We start from the raw sequence: 24,535 nt of genomic DNA, 5'->3' as shown, positions 1-24,535 counted from the left end.
TTTATCACTAGATGTTCCTCTCCTTGATAAAGACTGGCACATCTTTTTCTGCTGTCAGTGTTTTAGTAGTGCTAATAGGGGCCATAGATGAAGTCTAACTATTCCAGCGGTGGGCTGAAGGCCAAGTCTATATTCAGTGACATCAAGTGTAGCTTGAAATTGGCCAGACTGGGAGCATTTATACCACAGAAATCAACAAATGCTACAAGTCAGGGGTTTGTTTTCTGCAGAGCTGGTTTAACAGCACACTACTGATTTTTGTTCCAGGTAGTTGATTTGACAAAGTTCAAAATCTCATACAGTAGTAGTAGGAAGAAATAAAGCAGAAAAAAGGGCCCATTAGAAACTGATTATGTTCCTCTTGAGTAAACAAATTTATTTCTGAGAAATAATCTACTTTTTAAAAAAAGACATGGAGTCCTTAAACTAACAATTTTAGGAAATTAAGTCTGAAAAATCATCTTACAAAATTATAAGCTGAGAAAAGAATAGTACTTTTGCTTAAGGCAAGTTAAAAAGATGATCTTGTCTACGCTCTCTTTTTAATCTCCTGTATTCTTGTAGTAGTGAATCTTTTTAGTCTCTACTTCCAAGAACAACTAATTTAATTTTTCAAAGGATGGTTAGAATGGCATTTCAGTGAATAAGAATTTTTCATATTATGCCTTAATAAAACGTGGAGACCTGTTATTATTCTACGGGGAAAAAAATTACCAAAGCTTTTTCTTTCTGATAAAGCACTGAAACATTCATACAACTTAACAATGCTAAGCAGAAGTGGACTTATGTTCTTAATGGAATTAATCAATGTCCAGCCAATTATAACCAGTATTAGGTTCAGAGTTGGAAAAAATGCTTATCAAAATCATGTATGAGAACATGAACTGAAATCCCTTAATTTGCATCCACAAAATGTCCAGAAAAATAAGAACGGTAAAGACAAGGTCAAAACCGAGCACTGCAAGTTTAACACTGATGAATGTGCAGAAGTCTATGAGACGGATTTGTGTTGGGAGTTGAAGTCATGATAAGGGGGTTGTCAGGAGCAGGCAGAGTCCTGGCTCTATGGGGATTTGAGTTGTTTTTATTTAGCAGCCTTTGCAATTTTTGCCTTGCCAACTCATGAAGGGGCTTATCCTCAGTTCCCTCCCAACCCCTACCACTCTAAGAAGGACAATTCAATTTACTTTTATGACAGAGACCACTTTTGAGGTCTGGATGAAGTCCAGTTAATACCTCCCACATTTAACGTAGCACTTCAGGTATTTTAAAAACACCGTTAAAACAAATAAATGAAAAAAACCACACACACACAAATAACACCACACAATAACAAACAAAGAAAACAGCAACAAACTTCTAAAAAAATACTGTGAGTCAGTGCATTTCCTTAATGTTATATGAGGCTCTTCTAAGATTCGTGTGTGTGTGTGTGTGTGTGTGTGTGTGTGTGTGTGTGTGTTTAATTGTCTCAGCTATCTTCTATGAACCCAGAAAGGCCCTCTTTTGTTTGAATGTGACAGATCAGTTAGAACTGTGGCAACTACCATTTACAGCTATTGATTTCAATGTGACATTAAAGGCCCCAAATTCAACCATTATTCTCTTCAATTGTCACAAACAAAGGTTAATAATAGTTGAGTTTGGACTGAAGGAATCAAGTAAAGATTGCCAACTGAAATTAGCACGTTGTTCCTCTGTGAGTCTCAAGGCAGGATGAGGGTCTGTGTTTCACAGACTACATACATATTGTCACCATTTAAAAAATCTGCCTTTCTCCCCAAAGTGGTATTGGAAATACAGAAAAGGAAAATGCAGTTTCATAAGAAATCAAGCCATTTAAAATAATAAATAATTTAAAAATATATTTCTCCTTGTGCAGAGTAAAAACATTTTGTTTTGTTGCTTCTATCGTGGCAAAGTGATGTTTCTCATAACTGTAAAAAGTGGTATGTAGCATGATTAAACAATATTTCAACCCTTTAGTTCATGCAGAGGTTACCAGCTAGAGGGGAGAAAGGTTTGATTAGGTTTATGTCTTCCATGAGAAATTTTAAAGGAAAGCATACAACGTCTTTAATATATGAGTGCTGAAGCTACAAATGGCTTTCTCTCCTGGGCAGGTATGAAAGAATAAAGTCTCCTTACTATAATAAATAGGCAGAAAATAGCTGGTAAGGTATTATAAATCTTCGCGAGAGCAATGGCAAATTTAAAAAGTCTACAAGTCTTTACAATTTCAACTTGTTTTTATTTATATCATGATTTAATACCAATTTATCCTATTTGTAAATGGCAAATAAAGTTTCATGTGCTGTACCCACTATAAACATTTTTTAACAAGTATCATATTTTTAAAAATTACTCCAATAATAAAATTATTTTTGGTTGGTATATTATCATTAAATAGTTATAGAACACTATCAAATTATAATTCTCATTAAACGGAAACCAGCCTTTTGGGGACTATTTCATAGATAAGAATTCTAGATCAAATAAATGAGTTTAGGATAATTTATTACAGGTCATTAGTCCTCAAAAATAAAAATGAGACTCTTCTCAAAGTTAACCTGTACTTGTTAGTAACCTAAGGAACTTTAGAAGTGGAACAATATATTTCCAAATAAACCTGGTTTATTCTCCAATAGACAGCAAAACATTGGGCCTGACTTAATGCCACTGCAATAGCATTTCCTACCTTAGTAACAATAGTGGTAGTAAAATTATTTTAACTACAGACTCACATTCTGTGCACTCAGACATAATATTCATTTAAAACCTTACTTATCAATATATATTTTAAAATACACAAGAATTAACAGCTGTTCCTATATAATGATATAAAAGAAGAAATAAAATCTCCCCCTTCCCAATCCCAGAGTTTCTAACCACTAGTCACATTAGCGTGTTTTCATTCATACCCTATGTTTACTTCGGCATATCTCTATATAATACTTATGTATTATTATTATTTAACAAAAAATTCAATTGTTTGCTTGCTCTCTATGTGTATATAGACAGATAGATAGATAGATTTACTCACACACATATACACACACACCACATGCATTAATATAGGTGAAACTTGTTCACTTTTTCTTCCTGATTAAGACATACAGATCCACCTCATTCTTCTCAGTAGTGGCGGAGTATCCTGTTGCATGGCTGCGCCGTTCCCTTAAACATGGACATTTAAGTTGCTTCCAGTTTTTGTGTTACTATAAATAGTGCTGCAATGAACTACATTAAACGTGTTTATGCATGTGCTAAGATTTTTGTAGGATAGGCTCTTAGAATTGGATTACTGGCCCTGAAAGTTCACACCCTGGAATTTACTTAGATTTGGCAAAATACCTTCTTAAAGAGTGGTACAATTTAATTCCTCACTAACAAAATGTGAAAGTGCTTGCATCGCCCACACCCTCAAGAGCACAGAAGGTTATTATCACTCAAGTGGTGGAAAATTTTAGTATCTATGGCTTTTTTCTATCTTTCTTTCTCTTTCTTTACTTTTTTTTGGGGGGGGGGGGCATGCCCAGGATATGTGAAAATTCCCGGGCCACGGATCGAACCCGCACTACAGCAGTGACAACTTTAACTGCTAGGCCATCAGGGAACTTCTGTGTTGGTTTAATCTGTATTTCCATGCTGACCAGCTGAGTTGGATATCTTTTCATATTTACTGGCCATTTGCACTTTGGCGTCTTTGAATTGCCTATCCTTTTTTTTTTTTCTTTTGATTGGGTTGTCTTTTTCCTATTAATTGGATAGAAATTTTTTTATAATGTCTTTTTTTTCTTTCCCTTGCTTACATGGATAATGAATAGTCACTTTAGAAAATACATTATAGGTAAAAAAGAAAAAAAGATTAAACCTGTGCATATTTCTTCCCACCCAGAGATAATAATCTTGCCATACATTTTGTTAGTATCATCAACGATGAGGTAAAATGATAGTTTCCTTTCTGTTTTGCCCCCTCTTCTATTCACACAACAACATAGCCTTGGCATTTTCTATACTCTTTCTATTTGCCCACACTCAAAAACTGAATCAATGCAGAGCTGTTCAATCAGCTTCCTCCATAATTCATATTCTGTACTGGATCATGATGACTATGGGAATGTAAGAAAATACCTTTTATTTGATAAGTGGGAAAACTGCAGGAAGAAAAGTGACATGAGAGAATCTCCATTGCAATTACATATGCAAACAGGCTATATTCTTATAAATATTTACATGTATTTTAATCTTTATGACAACTCTATGGGATGAATACTGTTATTAATTCACTGTACAGAAGAGGAAATGAATGCAAAGTCACTTACTTTGCATAACATATAGTATATGCCCAGAACCTGAATCCAGCAATCCAGTTCTGTGATCTGTGCTCTGAGTGACTGTGGAACCTGCCTAATGGAAGTACAAAAATAGCAATGAAATCATTTGCATCTGAGTTGGTGTTTTTGAATTATTTTTCCCAAGACTTGTGGGATGCAACATGTTAATATTTTGTTTGGCATTTTGTATCAGTGCTCATGAATGAGAGTAGCCAGCAATTTCTCATACTGAACTTTCAATATCAAGGTTATACCTGTCTCATAAAATGAGTTGAGAGGTTATTCCCCTCCCCTTTTTTTTTTTTTGCTATAGTCTCTAATACTTTAAACTCTTTCCTCCAAACACTTCTCATCTTTGGAAGCCAGGTGTGGAAGGCTTGCTTTTTCCCGTGCACTACAGACCAATCTGACAGTCATGCTGGTTAGCCATTCTATAGTTAAAATGGAAATGAGGAGTCTTTTTGACTGATTAGGTTTCAAACAGCTTTCGGTTGTACAGTATATTCATGGATGTTAAGAAGGCATTGTCACAATTACGGTTTCTGAAAAAATCCTTTCCAAGAGGATGTTTTCCATCAACAAACAGAAGCAAAATTAAATGCCCGATTAACAAACATAATGTCCTCTTTAATAATTCTCAGCACTCTGGTGATCCTGCTAATATTACTGTGCTATCTACAATTCTTTCCTTTTGTTTCATGTTTTGAATAATTCAATTAAAAGTCTGACAAAGCAATAACGAGGGATTAAATGTTGTCAAATTGTAATTCGAAATAAAAACATAAGCTCTTTGGGAGTATTTGTTAAAAATTCCACAAAACCTTTTCAAGCACACGAGATTCTTGGATTCTACAAAATAAACAGTTAACTGCTTAGCCAAGTTGTCTGGATTCCTCTTTTGTACCCAATTCCAGTAAAAAAGGACAATAAACGTATGTAAAACTGAATGAAGTTCTTGTAAACAGACCACTTGGGAAGGACTGCGATGTCTCTATTTGGCCTCCACTGAAGGGGGGATGACGCCTCGCCTTCTCCCTGTGTTGTCAGAAGACGCATCTGTCACGAACACTGGGCAGCAGAAACACTTGGGAAGGCTATTCTGCCAGGGACTATAATTTTGATATTTTATCTGGAAACTACTGATGTACAAGGCAAAGTGGGGGATATGGAAAGGCTTCGTGTGGCATGGACCTGCCCTTAGAAAATACTTAATTCAGCAGTGGAGGTGGGGAAATGTCACTTTCACTCGTAAACTGACCTCACATGGTTGGTTGGTGGGCAGAAGGGAGCCATGGCGGTATGGCAAGGGGGCGGTGGATCAAGACGTCAACACCACAGGATCCCAACTCCCATGCAGATACAGTTCTGCTCTTGTCAGACTTGCCGATGAAGAAGGATACAGTGAGGAAATCACTTATTCTTACGTCAAGATGAAAAACAAGGTAATGCAAACCGACATCAGTTGCAAGAGGAGCTGTGGAGTCATGGTAAAGTGTTCAGGTCTACAGTCAGACACCCTGACTCAGGCCATGGCTACTGACAGGCTGCTGGATTCTGGACCAACGGCTTAACCTTTCTATGTTTCCGTTTCTTTATCTGCAAAAATCAGGATCCTGATAATGCTAGCTCAGAGGGTTGTTTGAGAATTAAATAATACAATCTATGCAAAATGTTAACAAAGTTCCTGGATTATAATGAACTCTCAAAAACCAAGAGCTATTTATTGTTAGCACACAGGCCAATCCTACAATTCTTACCAAAAAACAGTGATGATTCTATGACAATCAGAAGCCACGAGGCACATTCAAACAAGAAAAATGCTAAGCAAAAGGAAAAATACAAAGAAATAAAAAAGAAAGTAAAACAAGTCATAATGACTGGGAAGGGTGACCAAAAAAGAAAGGAAGTCATGAAGAAATGGAAACTTCCTTTTTAACTAAATAAAATTAAACTTTATTATAATCTTGGTTGGGGTTTTGGTGATGAGAAGGGAGAAATTAAATATTCAAGTCATAAGATTTAGCCCAAAATATGTTAAACAGCTTCCTAATCTCAAGTGTACTACAGTATAGCCCTCTAAATTTACCTACTTTCTTTTTCTTTTTCTTTCTTTTTTCGCCTTTTAGGGCCACATACTTGCAGCATATGGAAATTCCCGGGCTAGGGGTCCAATCAGAGCTGTAGCTGCCAGCCTATGCCACAGCCACAGCAATGTAGGATCTGAGCCACGCCTGCGGCCTACACCACAGCTCACGGCAATGCCAGATCCTTAACCCTCCGAGAGAGGCCAGGGATCGAACCCGCAACTTCATCGATACTAGTTGGGTTCATTAATCACTGAGCCACGAAGGGAATTCATTTTTTTTTTTTTTTGCTTATTTTCTGGCTCCTTATGTTCACAACTTACACCAAAATGTGAACTGTATATGCCAATTTTATATTTACTTCATCTTCATATAAGACTGGACAAGTTTTGTAGACAGCTATTCCATTGGACAAAATCAAGGTGATCTGAAAGTTTGGGTACAGGGGTCAGCAAAATAAACTAACTGATAAACTAATAGCTTTTTGGGGGCGAGGTTTTTTAAAAGATGACAGGGTTTGTATTAAAACCAGCACCAGTCAAATAAGGCACAGGAAGAATTGAGTTTCAATTATTAATGATGCTCTAAGTCTCAAAATGAGAGAAATAAAAACATTACATAATTGTTTTGGATGGTTGTTCATACTGATTTTAAAGTGTTATCATTTAGCCAAATGTTTATATCGTAAGTGGAATCTGGCTTATAAAAATTCAAAAGAGATTGATACTGTTAACTTGTAAAAATTAGTGTATCATGTCAAAGGTACACAAAACTGAAGTAATACCTAGTTAAGGTGGAGCCACTTAATAGTGGGATGAATAAACCTCTAAAGAGTGAACTGGGTTTAGTTTTGTTTTTTAGTGGAACCAGCTACAAAAGCCCTGCTTTTTAGAAACACATCTGTGAGAGGTTTCCTGAACTCCTATCTTCTATCCTGTCACCAAATCTATTTTCTCTTTGGCATCCTTTAAGGATGCAAGTGTCCTAGTTACCACGTTTACTTATTTACTTTCAGTCTATCATCTCCCTTTCACTTTTACAACATTTTCATAGCTCTTTATAAATGTTCCTCCCTCTTCTCTTCCCCAACTAAGAAGGACATTACTAAAAATTGGAAGTGTGAAATACGAGGAAATAACATGAACGTTTTCCTGCATCTGGAAGCTGACAGGACAACTGACTTATTCTTGCGGGGGTGTAAAATGCACTATATTGCAAGTCTGAGAGTTTACTCTGAAAGCCAAATTAGTAAAAATAAGAGAAGTTGTTTCCATGGCATATATAAAATGATATTAAAGGGAACAGTGTTTCTTAAAAATAAAAAAAACTGATACAGGAAAAAAGCTAAGGGGTAGAATTCAAAGTGGCAAGAAAAGAGAAAAAGTCATAGAATAAGCTAAAACTTTAGAAATTTGGAGATATGAGGAAGAGTGGAGAGATTGAAAATATAAAGGATACAAGTACAGAGATAGAAGAAATTCATTTAAATGACTAAAAAAAGAAAAATGAGCTTTTTTGAGCTACTATAGCAATTCTTATTTAAAATAACAAGTCAAAAAAATAGCAATAACCCTGGAATACAATAAAGTAAAAAAAAATAGAGACAGTAAATATAAAAATATAATGGAGATAGAAACAGAAAATCAAGGGTGATTCAGGAGGAACCAAATTAGAAGATAAGTATATAAAAAGAGAAAAGAAAATAAGCCAAGAAAAGCAAACAGAGAACACATAAAAGGAACAAAGAACTAAATACTGCCAAAGAGTTTAATTGTAGATTTTGATTTAATCCATTGACATTTACTAAGTATACGTATTAATTCAATTAAACTCAGCAATTGCAAATAGTACGAAAATCCACAGTCACACCGGAGGTGAAGGTACTGTTTCTGTTTGCTCCTTTCTTTGTTTTGCTTTTCAGGGCTGCACCTGCAGCATATGGGAGCTGCCAGGCTGAGAACTGAATCAGAGCTGCAGCTGCCAGCCTACAACACAGCCACAGCAACTCCAGATCCTTAACCCACTCAGTGAGGCCAGGGGTGGAACCTGCGTCCTCACTGGACACTAGTCAGGTTCATTTCCACTGAGTCACAAAGGGAACTCCTCTGTTTTTAAATGCAACTCAAAATTGAGATTGAAGAATCTGGTATATTCTCAGGTATTCAATGCCAAGTAAATCTTGAGCTTTCTAATCTAATGCAGTGAATTTAGGTGGAAATTCGAAAGTGATTTATAAATAAATCTTAAGGAAAACAGGAGTGCTAGGTGCAAAAGGAGACAATGGAGAAGGCAGAATGACACGATATGAAAAAGAAAAGAAAAAGGAAAGAAATTGGGAATAAGAGACATGACTAACTAAAGAATGCAAAAACGCAGAACAAAACTCATGGTGGCCAGTATCCTCACCACCTGCGCAATGCCTGCCACGCAGCAGTTGCTCAATTAATAACCAATGAATTAACTTAATCCAGGGATTTCCAACTACCAGACTATCTCTTCGGGTTACGTTCATCAATGGAAAAACAGCAAAGTAAAAGCAAATAGGCAGATTCACAAGGAACACTGTCAAAATAATTGCCACTTTGGAATCCTAGACCTACTCTCAGAAGAAGGTGGAAACAGTGAATAATCTGAAATTAGGACCAACAACGTACAGATTCTATGTGAATTGATCTACAGGCAAGGCATAGGTGGGCGCTGTTCTTAAAGAACTATTCTACTAGTTGCTTTGATGGTTTTTTATTGTCATCAGCCTCGGTACTCCTCTGGGCGTGTGTGTGGGATTCTCGGAACTAAAATGAATATTACACACAGTAAAGTGCATCTATCCTGAAGGGAAAATGACAACCACATAACACCATGTAAAAGAACGCCAACAAAAAGGGAATTTGTTTTTGCCTTATATGAGACAATAAGGCAGAAAGAGAAAGAAAAGTAAAGCAAATGACTGCGTGACAGAAAGAAGGAGGCTCACAACACACAAGACCAAGAAGAGGGGGTGGGGGAGCCCACGAAGGCAGAAACAAGGTAACAAAAAGGACAAAACCGGCAGTAGAAAAGAACTGTCAGACACAAAACCCTCAAAACAATAGATCCGAAAAAAAGGAACGAGATGACAGGAAAAGAGCAGCATGGAATCTAGTAAGAAAAAGAAACAAAAATTTCAAATAATGGATTTCCTAACACCCCCGCTGTTCCGCCAGTGCACTGTGTCACAGCCTCCCAGCACAGTGTATAATTTATTATGGTCACTCGCTGCCAGGCTGCTATAAAGGGCAACAGCTATAGGAAAATACTCCCCACCGCTGGATGGCTTAATGATCTACCCTTTGTAGAGGGGTAGGGCTGTGGGATGGCAGGCGAGGACAGAACCACTTACAGGCTGGATGATGCTCTGCATATTTAGTGCTCCCCACCACGTGAGCAGAGGGCGAATTAACTCTGGGGGCACCTCGGGGGGGGGAGGTTTCACCCCTCTTCAGCTTCTCCTGAATAATCGCCATCAATCAGGAGCAGTTTCTGAATGCCCGATATCCCACGTTGCCTCCTTTAGGGGAGGGATGATGTTAAATTTAAACAACAAAAAAATGGATTTTTCGAATAAAAATGGTCCTTGCTAATTAACATTCATAACTATAAAACTGCATGATATTTGAATTGTGTCTGGAGAGTTCAATAAGAACTGTTAGGGTTTCTCTTTAGAAATGAGTTTGGATCCAGAAAAACAAATATGACATAAAAATAAAGATCATTCAGATTGCTTTTACCAGTCATTTTCAGGAACATGGCCTTTTCAGTAATATTTATACAGAGGGGCTTCCATTACTTCCACAAACAGCACCAACCTCAAAGGGAGAAGCATCAGTAAGATGGGTATCCATTTCTCCGGTTGGCAAAGCCAGGGATTACTCCTTTAAAATTCTTGTTTGAGAGGCAGTAGTGTCTGAGGTTGGGACTGAGGCTTGTCGGACACATGACCGGATCTGGATCCTGACTCTGCCATTTACCTGCCCCGTGACCCTGCCACTTTACTTAGGCTTTCAGTCTCTGGGTTACCCCCTTTGCAAAATGGGAAGTAATAACAGCACATACGTCACTGAATTCTGGGGGGATTACACGACTTAGACCTTGAACCTGAACCTGGCAAACAGAATGGCAGATGTCGGTGATTGTATCTGCTCTCAAGTAAGGTGGGAGGGAACATTTGAGGCATTTCTAATCCATGACTGTCTGCCTTTAGATGGTGGGCATGGAGGCAGTGAAAATAAAGTTCTTAACCCCACTGGGGGCCAGATTAAGGGGACCTATTTTCTTATTCTTCCCTCACTCCTTGGTACAGATTTTGTTAATGTAGGATAGCAAGACTGCAAAAGGAAGTCACGGTCAAGCCATTCTGACATCTTTCATCTTCTAAACTTCCGCAGTAATGTAGAAAATGCTCGTTCTTTAAAAAAAACTGATTAGTGAGTTCCAAAAATGGAATAACTGAAGAAGAGACAGACCCCTGTCCAGGGCACAGGGAATTGTGAATCATACGTACATGTGAGTAATACGTACTTCTGGACAAATATAATTCAGAATGGATTTGAGACACAAATTGGAGAAATCAGACACACAAAACCTAAAATGGCTGAGGCAGAAAGACAACAAAAATCAGAACATTGAAACTGGTTTTAGAGGGAAGAAAAATGATCTGAAATGTAAGTTTTCAACTAACAAAGAATCGAGAACTGCATTGCTGAGTCACAAAAACTCATTTTGTATGAAGGCTTAATTCATCCATTACTCATTTGTTCATTCATTCATTCACTCATACCTTTATTAATCTCTCCCAAAAATATTTACTGAGCCCACCATGTGTCAGAATAACATTAACCCTGGGGATTCAATCAGAGCAAGTCACTCTCGCCTTAGTTCCTTTGTAACACAGATAACGTTCTATCTTCCCTCTCAAAGTTGATTGAGGAGTGGATGGGATCCAATAGAAAGGCCTACCACATTGCCGAGAATAAATGGGCACTGAAGTTAATAACTCCATTTCTTTTCTTCATAAAAATCCTTCATGGGTTTATTATCTTGGAATATATCTATATCATGGTAACTCTACTTTAACTGTAGCCACCTCAAAAATATAATTCTTTTTTTATTATCTACTAGGAAAACTTTACCCTAAATCCATCATCTCTATGGAGAGAGTGGGCATCATATTAGATATGATATAGTATTCAAAATGTTTTATGTATAAGTTTTTAATTGTTTAAAATAAGGATGGCTCCATTTAGAGGAAAGTTTTTAATAAGAGTTTAGTGGAAAAGACTAGAAAAAAGTATATTGAAAATACCAGAATCATAGATGTCAGTGGATAGTCCCGGAATGAAAAGGTAAAAATCCCCTGATAGTTGGGATTATAAACCATGGATGTGTCTGAGGCTAGGTCATCAGATGGATAAAGAATGCTCATCTGTTGTGCATAAGAATGAGTCATTCATTGCACCGTGGAGCAGATGAGGATGCTGGAGAGAGTGGGGAAGACATCATTTATTTTCCTGGATCCAGATAATCATAAAGTCAACATCGACCTCATACCATCAGTTACAAAACCTAATATATCTACCTTAGTTTACAGTACCAGAATTGCTCCATCTGCAGAAGCCAGAAAGTGAAGAATCTCTTTCCACTTGTTTCTTCCTTAAAACCCATATCCAACCCATCCTCAAATGTTGCTTGATACACTTCTTACCTCTGGTATTTCCATTTCTCTACCTCTACCACTGTTTTCCTAATCTAAGCTACAAACCGCTGAACCACTTACTGCAAGGGATTCCCGTCTTCTCAAGTCCATTCTCATGCTTCTCTATTCTAGTCTCTCAAAATGAAAATATAATCTTATCATCTCCACCACTGTCACCATCCCACTCGCCGTACAGATGCACATGCACGCATGTGCATACACACATGCACATTTGATAAGCCTTTTAATAGCTTTCTACTGCTGCTGTGTGGATAAGATCAAAATGCTTACAAAGGCCTGACTTATGGGGTCTTACATAGCCTGATACATATGATATTTTCCTCTCCAATATCACCTTGTGCCAGATACATCTGTTCTAAATGCCCCTTTCTCCTTTCTTGCCCTTCAACAGGACTTTTTTCAACCATAAGGCTTTTGCTCGTGCCATTTTCACTGCTTGAAATGCTCTAACCCACCCCAATAATTGCACTTAGTTAAAAAATCCTCTAAATATTTCAGTTACCAGATCAAATAGCATTTCTTTACATAATCCTTCCTTGACCTTCCAGAGTCGCCCAGAAACTTCGCATTACCTGCTCTTCCAATATCATGGACCACACCTTCATGACTACCATGCCAGTTACACTTTATTGTTTCTGGGGTTACTTGCCTGTTTTACTAAACAGAAAGCTCCATGAGGACAGAGAACACGTCTATTTTTGCTCATCATTATATTCTTAGTATTTTACACAATTCTTGGTACGTGGCAGATACTCTAAATATGTGTTGCATGAATGAAAGGTACAGAAATATTTGATGATTTGGGGAGTGCCAAATAGGGTCTCTAGAACCTGTTTCTCCTTAATAAAAAAGGCTCTTCTTTAAAATTTTCAGACCTACATGGTAGAATATAGAAGGACAGTCAAGAGTGAACATAGGAGAGAGGAATGAAGAACAGACACTAGAAGTAAAAGGAACTGACTATGCCTTTATATATCAAGTTCTCTCATGTGAGGCCAAACACAATTACAGGAAAAACAGGAGTGGAATGCCTACTATGCTGCCATCCAATTTCTGCCGTAGTCAACAAAAGAGAAATATTGGCAATGGAAATATTGGCAAGAGAAATCTTTGTTCATTTGACAGAGGGCCAGAAATCTTACCAGTAAGAGAAAACTTCTGTATGCTCTTTTTTATGAGTGATTAACATACATTAAGTGTAAAGGAATTTACAATTTGATCAATGAGGACTTTTAAAGATGAAGACATTCACAACCAAAAGATAGGGAGAAAAGAGTAAACATTCAAACAATCAACTGTAGATAAAATAAACAGCAAATAATATGAGGGAAGAATAAAAGATACTTAAGATATCTCAAAGTGGCTAAAATTGATAGTCATGCTTTAAATTAATACCTCTTTAAACAAAAGTTTTTTTTCAGAGTATGCATTAATTAATCATATTACTACTTGATAAATTGAGAACAGAACATTAAAGAACAGAACAGAAATGTCAGCTCCAAACATGACTGTCGTTAAGGTTTCTGCAATGTAACCAAGTGCAAGACAGACTTCACGTGTGTATAAAATCGGGGACTCTCGATAAGGACCGTCTTCTGTGTTTCTGGGGGGATGCGACAGCTCTCTGGGAACATGGCTGCCAAATGACAGAAACTAAAGCCATGGAGTTTTCAATCTTGAATCAATATTCCTAGGCTGTAAAATGCCACGAGAAATCTATTTCTTTGACTTACTTTTTGAGGGGAGGGGGCCACATTTCCTTCTTCCGTCAGGAAATCCATGGGTCTCCTTCCTGAACTTGCTCATCTACTTCCAACTGGACGCCTTAAACTGACTGTCTAAAAGATTACTTCTACCCCAGCGGGAAAAGGTGTAAAAACTTTCTCTCTGAAGTAGGAGTTGCCCTAATTTTAAGGTCTTCTTGAGAATGGTGCCTCTCGTGCCTTCCTGTGATTTGCCTCATCCGTTATTCTCTCTCTTGGCTTATCTGAACTTTGCTGCCTTCAATTCTCTGAGCTCCTGAGTGCTTACTAGTCTTCTGGTCCATCTTGCTTTTTAGCTCAATATGCAGTGTCCTTCACTCCTGGGACTTCTTGGCTTTTAATGCAGGACTGAAGTTTTGTTTGCTAGTTCTTCCAAATAGTCTAGGCTAGTGGGATCCACTTCATCGTCAATATTTCTGTTGTAGTAATTTTGGTTTCTGACTTTGTTTCTATTCTGCACTGCTGACACCTATTTATTCTGGTGTGACATTATGCTATGAGAACTCTGCATGATACCACAGGCTACGATCGTAGCCTCTCCCCACCTCTTTCCTACTTGTCTCTCTTTAGGTCAAAGGTACTTTTTGTTCGTCGTTATGCTATAGTCAACAGATATATAGAAAACTCAAATTCGCTGTGATGTGATCACTCGAAAGTGATTTTTAAAAACATAGATGCTATTGCTGCTTTATTTCAGAAATATAACATGATGAATACAATATTAAGTTAAAATATATATATTTAGATGCTTTTCCCACAACCATTCACAAAGAGGTCCACTTATTTGTACTAGGTATATATTTTTTTTAACTGACAGACGCATATTTGTTATTCTAGATAAACATAATGATCTTTCCTGACCTAGAACTAATATCTCAGATTTAAATGGTGTTGCTTTCTACAAAAATTTTTACAATTTTTAAAATAATGATTTTTATATCATTAACCAACATTAATAACTAAAATTGAAAAACTCATAGAGAACCTGCTTAAGGCAAAATATTGGCTGTTCTATAAATGCCTCTTACAGATTCCCTGTTGTTATCTACTTATCTAAGCACCCATGTCTATGCAAATGGCTGAGAATTAAAATCAAATAAGGAGTTAGGCAACATAACATAATGTAAAGCAAATATTTCTTTTTCATCGGAGATACTTTTTCTCATAAACAAGTTGATAATTTATTTTAAAGCACTTCCAAAATGATACTGCCAAAAGGAAAAGAGAAGACAGGATGTAAGTAAAATGTATCTGGGTAACAGCAGATTTTAGTCACTTTTGCATAAGCTTATACCATGCAGCCATTTCTCGGACCTCTTCCAGGAATGAAGTTCTTTTATGGTGCTATGATTTCCAAACCTGTTTTGTCTCAGAGGCTCAACCCACTGAGGCCAGCCCAGCCTATCCCATGTTTAGCCAATCAGTTCACAGACCTCGAGCACAACTTCCTAGCCTGAACTTACATTCCTTCACGCTGATTAGAGCAAAATTAAACATCCCCTTCAGGAAAAGGCAGCACTTTGTCACCTATGTTTCTTACAGGTCTAGAGTCAGAAGAGGTGACAGGAACCAAGAACCTAAAACAGAGGAGGTCTCGTGGGCACATACTGGACCAGTATCAAAAAGCAAATTTAACTTGGCCGTGACCCTCCCCTTAGATCCCCAAGAGATGCCAGAGAGGTCACTGTGGCTTCAGTTTGTTGTATTTTATCACTGGGCGGGAGGTTCTGACGTTTCTTTCTCAAACCTTTGAGATTTCTCATACTCCTAAGTTCCTGCCTTTCACCCCGCTGGGAAATTAAAGAAGAGCTACGACTTGTCAGTTGCTTTGGCTTTATGAGAGGCATCTTTATACCGTCCCATCCACAGACATTCAATGGGGACCAGACTGAGGCAGGGCTATGGTCAGTGTTTCCTGGACTTTGTGCTGCATATGAGATAGAGGGTCTGTTAACCCAGCTGCTGGAACAAGGTTTTATTTCCCAAGGGAAATGCTGGCACATCTGGGGCAATGTGGTCCTCACATTTAGTTTTGGATTCTCTTCCTGGTGACAGACGTCTGCTCTCTGGCAAGGGTAAGAGTAATAATTTGTGTTTTATGAAAAATGTTGGCATATTGTAACAGAAACAAGCCCTTTTCTCTCTCTTTTTTAATAAAAATGTAGAGTTTATGTAAGTTAAATTTGGACACAGCACAGCTCATCAGGGAAATATCAAAGTGTTGCTTTGAGTGATCTTAATATAGTCAGTGATTATTTAAAATCACTAAGCATTTTAAGACTTACCACTCCTAAACCTGTTTGTTTTTGCTTAGCTAAACCATCAAAAGGCAGGACTGAGTATGCATTTCTTGATGATAAAATTAATGGTAAGACTACTTTTTTTTTTTTGGCCATGCCCACATCATGCAGAGGTTCCCATGCCAGGCAGTGACCTGAGGCACAGCAGTGACAATGCTAGATCTGTTAACCACTAAGCCACCAGGGAAATCCCTGACCGAGTTGCACATTCCAATGTTCAGAAATTCTATACAGAAGATGTATGTAAATAAATGGAGTGGGCTGCGAGAGGGCGAGACACAACAAGTGATGCTAGGGGCACTGCCATCTTTATTCAGGACTATGCTTTGTTTGTAAAGCTAGAGAAGTCTTCCCACCAATTATATACTATCATTTTGGAATTTTTCTATCATGCACTATTTGGCAATCACACCTACAATGAAGGCCAAACTATGGCATCCAAAACACTGAACAATGAGAACCCTACGAGGGCCAGGTAAATAACATCTCTGTAGCTTCCGAGAAGTGTTAGTTAAACAATCCAAATTCACTGACAGTGATTCAATCTCTAGGTCACTATCGAGTCCCTGAGAGTACGCATCCAGTTTCTACCTTTAACCTCTTCATATACATTATTTTTCTCTTCTTATGGAAAATGTGCTTGATTGCTAAGACATGCCCACTTAATCAATTAGATGTCATCTGAGTAATTTCAGTTGAAAAGATGAATTCCAGGCAGCGGGAATAATAATAATGATGATGATGCACAAAGGTATTCAGCTAGAAGTACCCAGGGCCTTTGACTGACAGTCATTTGACTGGAGATTTGGATACACTCAAAGGGCCCAGTGGTACACACAGGAGAGAGCACCGGATGGGTCAATGACAAGGGCACCCGGTTACGGGCCTTGCTTGTAGGTCATCTCAGGCTGAGCCAATTTAGATAACTTCCCAGTCCCCAATTCCTTCCTCTGAATGGGGAAACTCTCCAAGGTTCTCTCCGTTCTGAGGGTCTGTGCTTCACTGTGCCCATCACTGACTCAAGGCAGAGAGGGTATACAGCTGGTATGAAAAAATAACTGAAAAAGTTTTACATGTACATTTTTTGATGGCAAGGACAAAAACCATTTGAAGGGGATTATGTAACTAGAATTGTGAAGTCCTGTGCCTCTTGCTCCTCTTTAATGCTCTGTAGGAGATCAAATAAGAAGGTGGGAAGGCAAGGCATCTTATCCCATATCCTGCCCTCCACTCCCAACTATTCTTCTTTTAGTAGCTGACAGAGGAAGGGTCTAAGAATTAAAGGTACAGCTGGCTGAAGAAGGCAGCCTAGAGATTCTTCATTGTCAGGAACTCAGAGGGCTAGCAAAAGTCCTGGAAGGCTCGGTTTCAATATTGAAAGGTTGAATCAAAGAGATACATACTGATCAAATCCATGTTGAGAACGAGCACTTATCCATGATCAAATGTTTGCTGCTATTTACAAGTACCACATACAGTGTTAAGGGGACTGAATTAGGCTCTAGTTCCTCACTGCTATACAGCCATGCAAGACAAGTATGGCTTCATCTTCCTTATTTCAAGAGAAATAAGAATAGAATTTTTCTGTCTAGCCACCTGTTTTTAGTTTTGGTACTAATTTCAAAAACAAAACAACCACCACAACAATACAAAGCCATTCAAGGCCCATTCAGCTCCCCTGTGAATCTAGGTTAGGAGGTTTTAGTAAAAATATTCAGTATAATTCTAAAAAGACAGAAGAGGGATATTCATCCAATTCTTAATGAACACTTAGCACAATGGAAAAGAAGACAACCTTCAAGAGGCACCACCTCATCTGGACTTTATAGAATTTATTACAGTTCACTTATGTTTATAAAGTAATATGCTGTCACAGGAAATAGGTTTACATAGATTTTATGTAGACAACTTTAAATCTGAATGTTAAAATATCAGAGGAAACACCCTTATTCCTGTGAGATGAAACACCTAAATAGTAGGTTTGGGTTTGTTTGTGACTTGAGAGCTGACGTAGTCCTGCAATTAATTTTTGATTAGTAATACTATTTAATGCTAATATTGGAATACCAATTTATTAGAGACTATTCTTGGTGCCTTGCCTATGTTCAGGGTTAATGCTAATTAAATCTGAGGTTCTGGTAGCTACTGACCAGATTTGTGCCCTGGGAAACATGGAAGCTCAGGAGGGATTTTTTTGCTTCTTGTTTTTTAATTTGTTCAGTGGGATAACGACTATCCTACTTCAGAGGATTGATGTGAACAGAAGAATGAAGACAAAAACCAATTTCCTGTTGTAATATAACTCTGACTCTTTGGAGTGTATGCAACCCAAACTAGAACATATTTTCACCTTTGCTTGAGCATCAAATTTATTGGGGGGGGGTATCATTAGTTAAATGGAAAAAAATTTTATAAAAGTGCAGGCTGACATACTAAAAGACCAAAGGTTCTATTTTAACCACATTAAGTACAAGATGTCTACTCAACCAAGCATGTTTAAACAACTGCTACTTGGATAGTCATCAAATCAAGTGAAATATACCAAAAGTGAGCAGTATTGCTTGATATAAAAAGTTGGTTATCAAATACATAAAACATTGATGTTTATGCAAGCCAAGGAAAATAGTAATATTTTTAAAAAGAACAACATGATATGCACTTGTTTATTTCTTTAGTTTCTGTTTTACCAATGCTTTTTATGGGTAGTTTAAAAAACCATATTAGTCTGCTACTGATAATGTAAGCATTCAAAGCATATTAAAGCTTTAAGGGATTCAGAGATCATCTAGTTCAAATCCCATATTGCAGAGATAGAAACTGATGCGTCAGGAGAGGGAGTAGCTTGATCAAGGTGACATAGATGGCTGATGGAAAGAATAAAGAATGAGACTGCCTTTAAACACTTAGCAAGTATCATGCTAAGTGGTTAGGACTTTATACGAAGTTTCACTTTGCAGGGAATACACAATTCAAATTCTCAAGGTCAATTTGAGGTTTTTCTTTATTTCTACAAATTCTATAAATATATATGATGTCCATACGTTATAAAGTAAAAAGGTTATAGCCTTCTCTATTCATAAATTTCACAATTTTTAGTCACCTATGGGAAGACTCATAAAAGAGTTTAAATAAGTATATATGTAAATAGGCAATTTAAAATCACTTAGGTATAAAAGCAGCATTTTCACTTATTTAATATTTGCAAGAAAATATTTGAGATAAAGGAGAAAAAAACATGTTTAGAGAGGAAAATGTACTGTATTATGATGCTCTACCTCTCCGTAAGGAGCTAAAATTATTATGATTTCTAGAAACACCAGAAATGGGGAAAGTACAGAGAGTGTTTCTAATAAATAAATATTCTAGCCATGGGACTGATTTATGTTTGTTTGTTCCATTTATGATGCTCTGGCAATACACACAGGTCTGTGCTTGACACACAGGGAGCTTTCAGTAGATGGAAGGCAGGATCACACTTGATGGGGAAGAGGAACCAGAACAGCTTCTCAGTCCCCTGGCACTGAATCCAAATTCCCCATTGTACCAACTGAAAGGTGCAAAACTATGAAACCTAGGGAGGGAGGAAGAGGCTATGGGAACAGGAGGCAGAAAAGAGGAAGAGGAGGTAAAAGAAATGATTAAGCCTCAGATGTGTTTGTGTCTGTTCTAAAAAGACAGTTTTTTTTTTTTAATGCACTAATATTCTTCATTCCAGCAATCTGAAATGTTGAAATTCATGTGTCCCAAGGAAGAGTAATCATTTAAATTATGTTGGAGCAAAATGACTAAATTAGCTTTATTTTTTCCATTGTATAATTTATAAGAGAATATAAGTCAAAAGAAAATTTCCAAACTTGGCTAATAAAAGAACTAATTTTAGTTTTAGAGCTTATAACTAAGCTAGCAAATAAAATGAAAATGTTCCCATTCCTTTCAGCCTAGGATGTCATGGGTTTGGAAACTTATGTTTTCTATGAGTTTTATAAATCTTAGTGATAACTGACTACAAAATTTTAGCATTTCCATCCTTATTCAGCCAAAGGTTGTGCAAAAATGTATGTGGCTAACTCTCTGGAGAGGATACACCTAAGACACTTAACAGTAAGGTACGTTTGGAAGTGTTCATGAAGCAAAGCGCATATACACAATAGAATATAACTCAGCCATAAAAAGGAATGAAATAATGGCATTTGCAGCAACATGGATGGACCTGTAAATTATGCTAAGGGAAGTTAGTCAGACAGTGAGACCTAAATGTCACACACTATCACTTATATGTGGAATCTAAAAAAAGGTTATAATGAACTTCTTTGCAGAACAGATACTGACTCACAGACTTTGAAAGCCTTGTGGCTACCAAAGGAGGCAGGTTGGGGAGGGAGACGGCTGGGGTGGGACGGAAATACTGTAAAACGGGGTTATGATGATCGTTGTACAACTATAAATATAATAAAATTTATATGAGTTTAAAATGTCCACTCTAAAAATTAAATTCAAGCCTGGGTGACGTTTTCAAAATAATTTCATATTTGGGGAAAGGGATATTTATTAAAATTCAGCTTTCTTTTAAAAATCAGCCAGTAGGTTTATATTTTCCATAGCTCTTCTAATTCAGAGAAGTAAAAGATGTTTTGGTTCTAAGATTCGCTGGGAAAGTGGTAAAGAGAGAAACTTGACTCCTTCAGGTGTCTTTTCAGGAAACTTCCTCATTTTAGTCAAATTACACATCTTGAAATACTATTACCTCATTTGACTTATAAAAATCATGATTTCGTGTAAGGCTATGTTCCCTCTACAGGCAATTCTGAGGCTTGTTCCGCTACCACACTTACCGATCTTCTGGACCTGTTGTGAGTGGAAGAGAGGATATGCTTGGGAAACGTTTGACTAGGCCATTCTCTCCTGCTGCTTCAAAAGAATATTTTCTTCCTAAGCCACAAATCTACTCTGAATGTTAATTAAATATTTACAAGGTACTTTAAAATCCTCCCTGAATGCTAATATGAAAATAGCAACCTATGTTCATTTGAATAAGCAGAAATTTCTGCCTGACTAAATGAAGGGCCTCTGGTTTTGGAGTTTAATTCAAATAATTGTATGACATAGGAAAAAAAAAAAAAAAGAACTGAGCACCTACTATGTACAAAGCCCTGTGCCAGGTATGGAAGTAAAAGAAAAATTTCTAGGACTAGGAAATTTGTCATAAATTACAACATTTTGCATTATTTAATTCACATCATTTCCCTCTAGGCTAAAGAGCTAAATTAGATGCAAAATACTCACCTTTTTAGCACTAAGCTTTTACACTGCTCCTTAACATATAATACTGTATCTAGTTCCATAAAGACACAGTATTTTCTAGATATTAACATATATTTCCACATTTTATTCATTATGTTTTTGAAAGTATTATAGCATGAAGGTTCCATTTATTGTATCCAAAAATAAAAATAGCATCAAAGTCTTTTTGCAACTCCCAAAACACAGTTAGGGAGTAATGATCATATGCTAAAAAATGTAAAATGCAATTTGCGCTGTGCCCCATTTACTACAAAATCACTACGAACAATGCATTTTGTACAGTATATTGCTCCAGGGAAACTGGATCAGCATCAGGAATGAATAAAGAACATTGCATTTGAAATCAGCTAATTCTGCTTCAGCGCTTTTAAAAACTATTTGTTATGATATTACCTCCTGTCAAGCACATAATGTGATATTTTCCTCAATAAAACTAAACAGTTGCTGTAATTTCAGTTTCCCTCATTTTCCACTTTTTAAGCACTAAATATTTAAACAATGCAGACCTGAAACTCTCAAGCCAGTCATCCGATCTGCCCATCTTCCTGCCTAAGGTATAGTAACTGTCCGTACAGGGGCCTCTTCCGTCACACAGACACGCATAACGCAGCTGTTGAGTCCTTACCTGCCCACAAGCCAGGCCCATTCCTCTTTCTCCCATGCCGTGTGGACATGACAGATTTAACTCCAAGGCATCTGCTCCAGAGGCCTTTAAGATGGAAAAGAAAAACGAGAGAAAAGCCAAAGCTTTATCCATGTACTGAAAGGCTTTCACCACTGATTTCTCAACACAGGTCACGTTTGAAAATGTTAACTATTCTGTTTACTGTACTTTACCTGTCATGTGAGGTATTTTCTGACTCTCTTAAATGACTGCATATTACAATAATTGTAACAGCAAATATATACTGAGTACTTATAAGAGACACTCATTGCTCTATGTGAGCTACATTTGTTACCGCTAACTCTCATAATCCTAGGGTTAATAGGGTACCGACTTTACAGATGAGGAAAGCAAAGCACAGGGGAAGTAAATGACGAGGCTGGCTATCAAACGACACAGCAGAGACTGACTTAGGTTTGTCTAACATCACATTTATTTTGCCCTGTACAGCTTTCATTGTTATAGAAACAAATCTTACTAATTCTGGATAACTGGTACTGGAAGTAGCAATATAAAGAAAAATGTAGCAGGCTAGCGGAAATGAATAGAAGTAAGATTTTCAATGTTCTTTTTTATCAGTTAACTTTTATTATTTATAAACACTGCTTTCATATGCTTTGGAGCATTCAAGCATGTTAGTTCCCCAAACTGGAACACTGTTAATTATGTTCTATGCTGCTTTAAAGAAAATTCAAAAATAAGATTTTGGTAACAGTTCAAACTAAACCAAAGTATATAAAAACAAAGTCTCTCCTCCCATTCCCTACCTCTAATCAATGTTAACAATTTGGTGTGTAATTTTCTATTTTTTCTATGTATGTAAAAAAGTAAAACACATTTACCGCATGTATTTGGCTTTCTTTTCTTATTTTTTTTCTTTTTAATTTTTCTTCTAGTTTTCTTGAGATATAACTGACATACAGCACTGCGTAAGTTTAAGGTGTACAGCATAATGATTTGCCTTACACGCATCACAAAATGATTATCCCAGTAAGTTTCGTGAACACCCATCATCTCATACAGATACAAGAGAAAAGATAAATATCCTTGTGATGAGAATCCTTAGGATTTACCTTCTCAATGACTTCATATATAAGGCAGTGTTAATTATACTACTCATGCTGGACATCACATCCCTAGTATTTCTTTCTCTTAGAACCGCAAGTTTGTACCTTTTGACTACCTTGATCTAATCCCCCCCCCCACCTTTTTCTATGTTTGTTTGTTTGTTTTCAAAGTATAATTCACCTACAACACTCTGTTAGTTCCCAGGACGGCATAGTGATTTGATACGTCTATACATCTCTATAGTTATAAAATGACCACCACAATAAGTTAAGTCATCATCTGTGACCATACGAAGACGTTACATTACGATTGACTGTAATCATCAAACTACATTTTATACCTGTGACTCATTCACTTTGTAACTGGAAGTCTGAACCTCTTAATCTACCTCACCTATTGTTCTCATATTTTTTAATTGATAATCAATTTTATTGTATTTTTTAAAAGTCTATGCTGAGAAATATGAAGTGTGGATAATTTTGTCTTATTTAATAATTAGATAGGAATCCTTTTCATTTAACGCATTAATTCATTAGTACACAAATGGGTCTTGTAAAAATGAACAAAATAATATGCTCTAAGCATTCTTAAAATGATTGGAGAACCAAAAAATTTTTGAGACGTCTTCTGCAAAAAAACTCTAAGAACAAATAAAACAATTTTTAATTTGAGGAATGCGAATAAACTAAACTACTCAAGTTTCATATTCTTTTAGCTCACTTCTAGAATTCCATCGCCACAATTTCTTTTTAAGTAAAATAAACAAGACGTTCGAATCTAACATGTTACCACATCACGCAAAAACATTTTAAAAAGTTCATTATTTTCCAAGTATATCAGACCCTTCTTGAAGCCAACAGCCTTTCTTCAAGTCTCTCTTTTCTTCCTAATTGTTCAAGATTTTAGCCTATTTTTTCCTGCTTTATGAATTTAAGCAGGACAGAATTCTGGTGAGCTCTTTCTCCGTGGACTTTCTAACCCACCTTTATTCATTAGTGAGTCTACTTTTCCTTCTGCACATTTGTGGCAGTTCATTGATCATTCAGCCAATTTTCTAACATGCTTTTATTTTGGATTTCCTTATCTAATTCAGTTTAAAAATGCCTCATGTAATTTGAAAAGTACTGTACTACTTCTTTTCCTGCTGGCTTGGCAGTGAGCTTGGACAAAGCACAGGCTGCTAAACTCAGCTCTAATCCTAGGTCAGCTAAGGAACTGGGGATGCTTTGGCCAAGTCAGTTAATTTTCTTTGCCTCCATCTGTCAC

General features: G+C 36.9%; 1 protein-coding gene across 2 annotated transcripts in view; it reads right to left on the bottom strand.

Annotated features, from left to right (window-relative positions):
- Positions 1–24,535, bottom strand: part of DPYD (dihydropyrimidine dehydrogenase) — a 783,111-nt gene that overhangs the window by 235,828 nt on the left and 522,748 nt on the right. For both annotated transcript variants that reach the window (XR_014842857.1, NM_214044.3), the window contains 1 exon segment: positions 22,163–22,246. Coding sequence is in view for 1 of the 2 variants with exons in the window: in NM_214044.3 (NP_999209.2) it covers positions 22,163–22,246 (84 nt within the window). In the remaining variant the exon portion in view is untranslated.

Source organism: Sus scrofa, chromosome 4 (genome assembly GCF_054392235.1).
Source record: "Sus scrofa isolate SSC_HxYL_T2T_F1_AM1 chromosome 4, Sscrofa_HxYL_maternal_Yorkshire_Landrace_v2.0, whole genome shotgun sequence".
Lineage (NCBI taxonomy): Eukaryota > Metazoa > Chordata > Mammalia > Artiodactyla > Suidae > Sus > Sus scrofa.
This window is presented reverse-complemented; position numbering and strand designations above follow the sequence as displayed.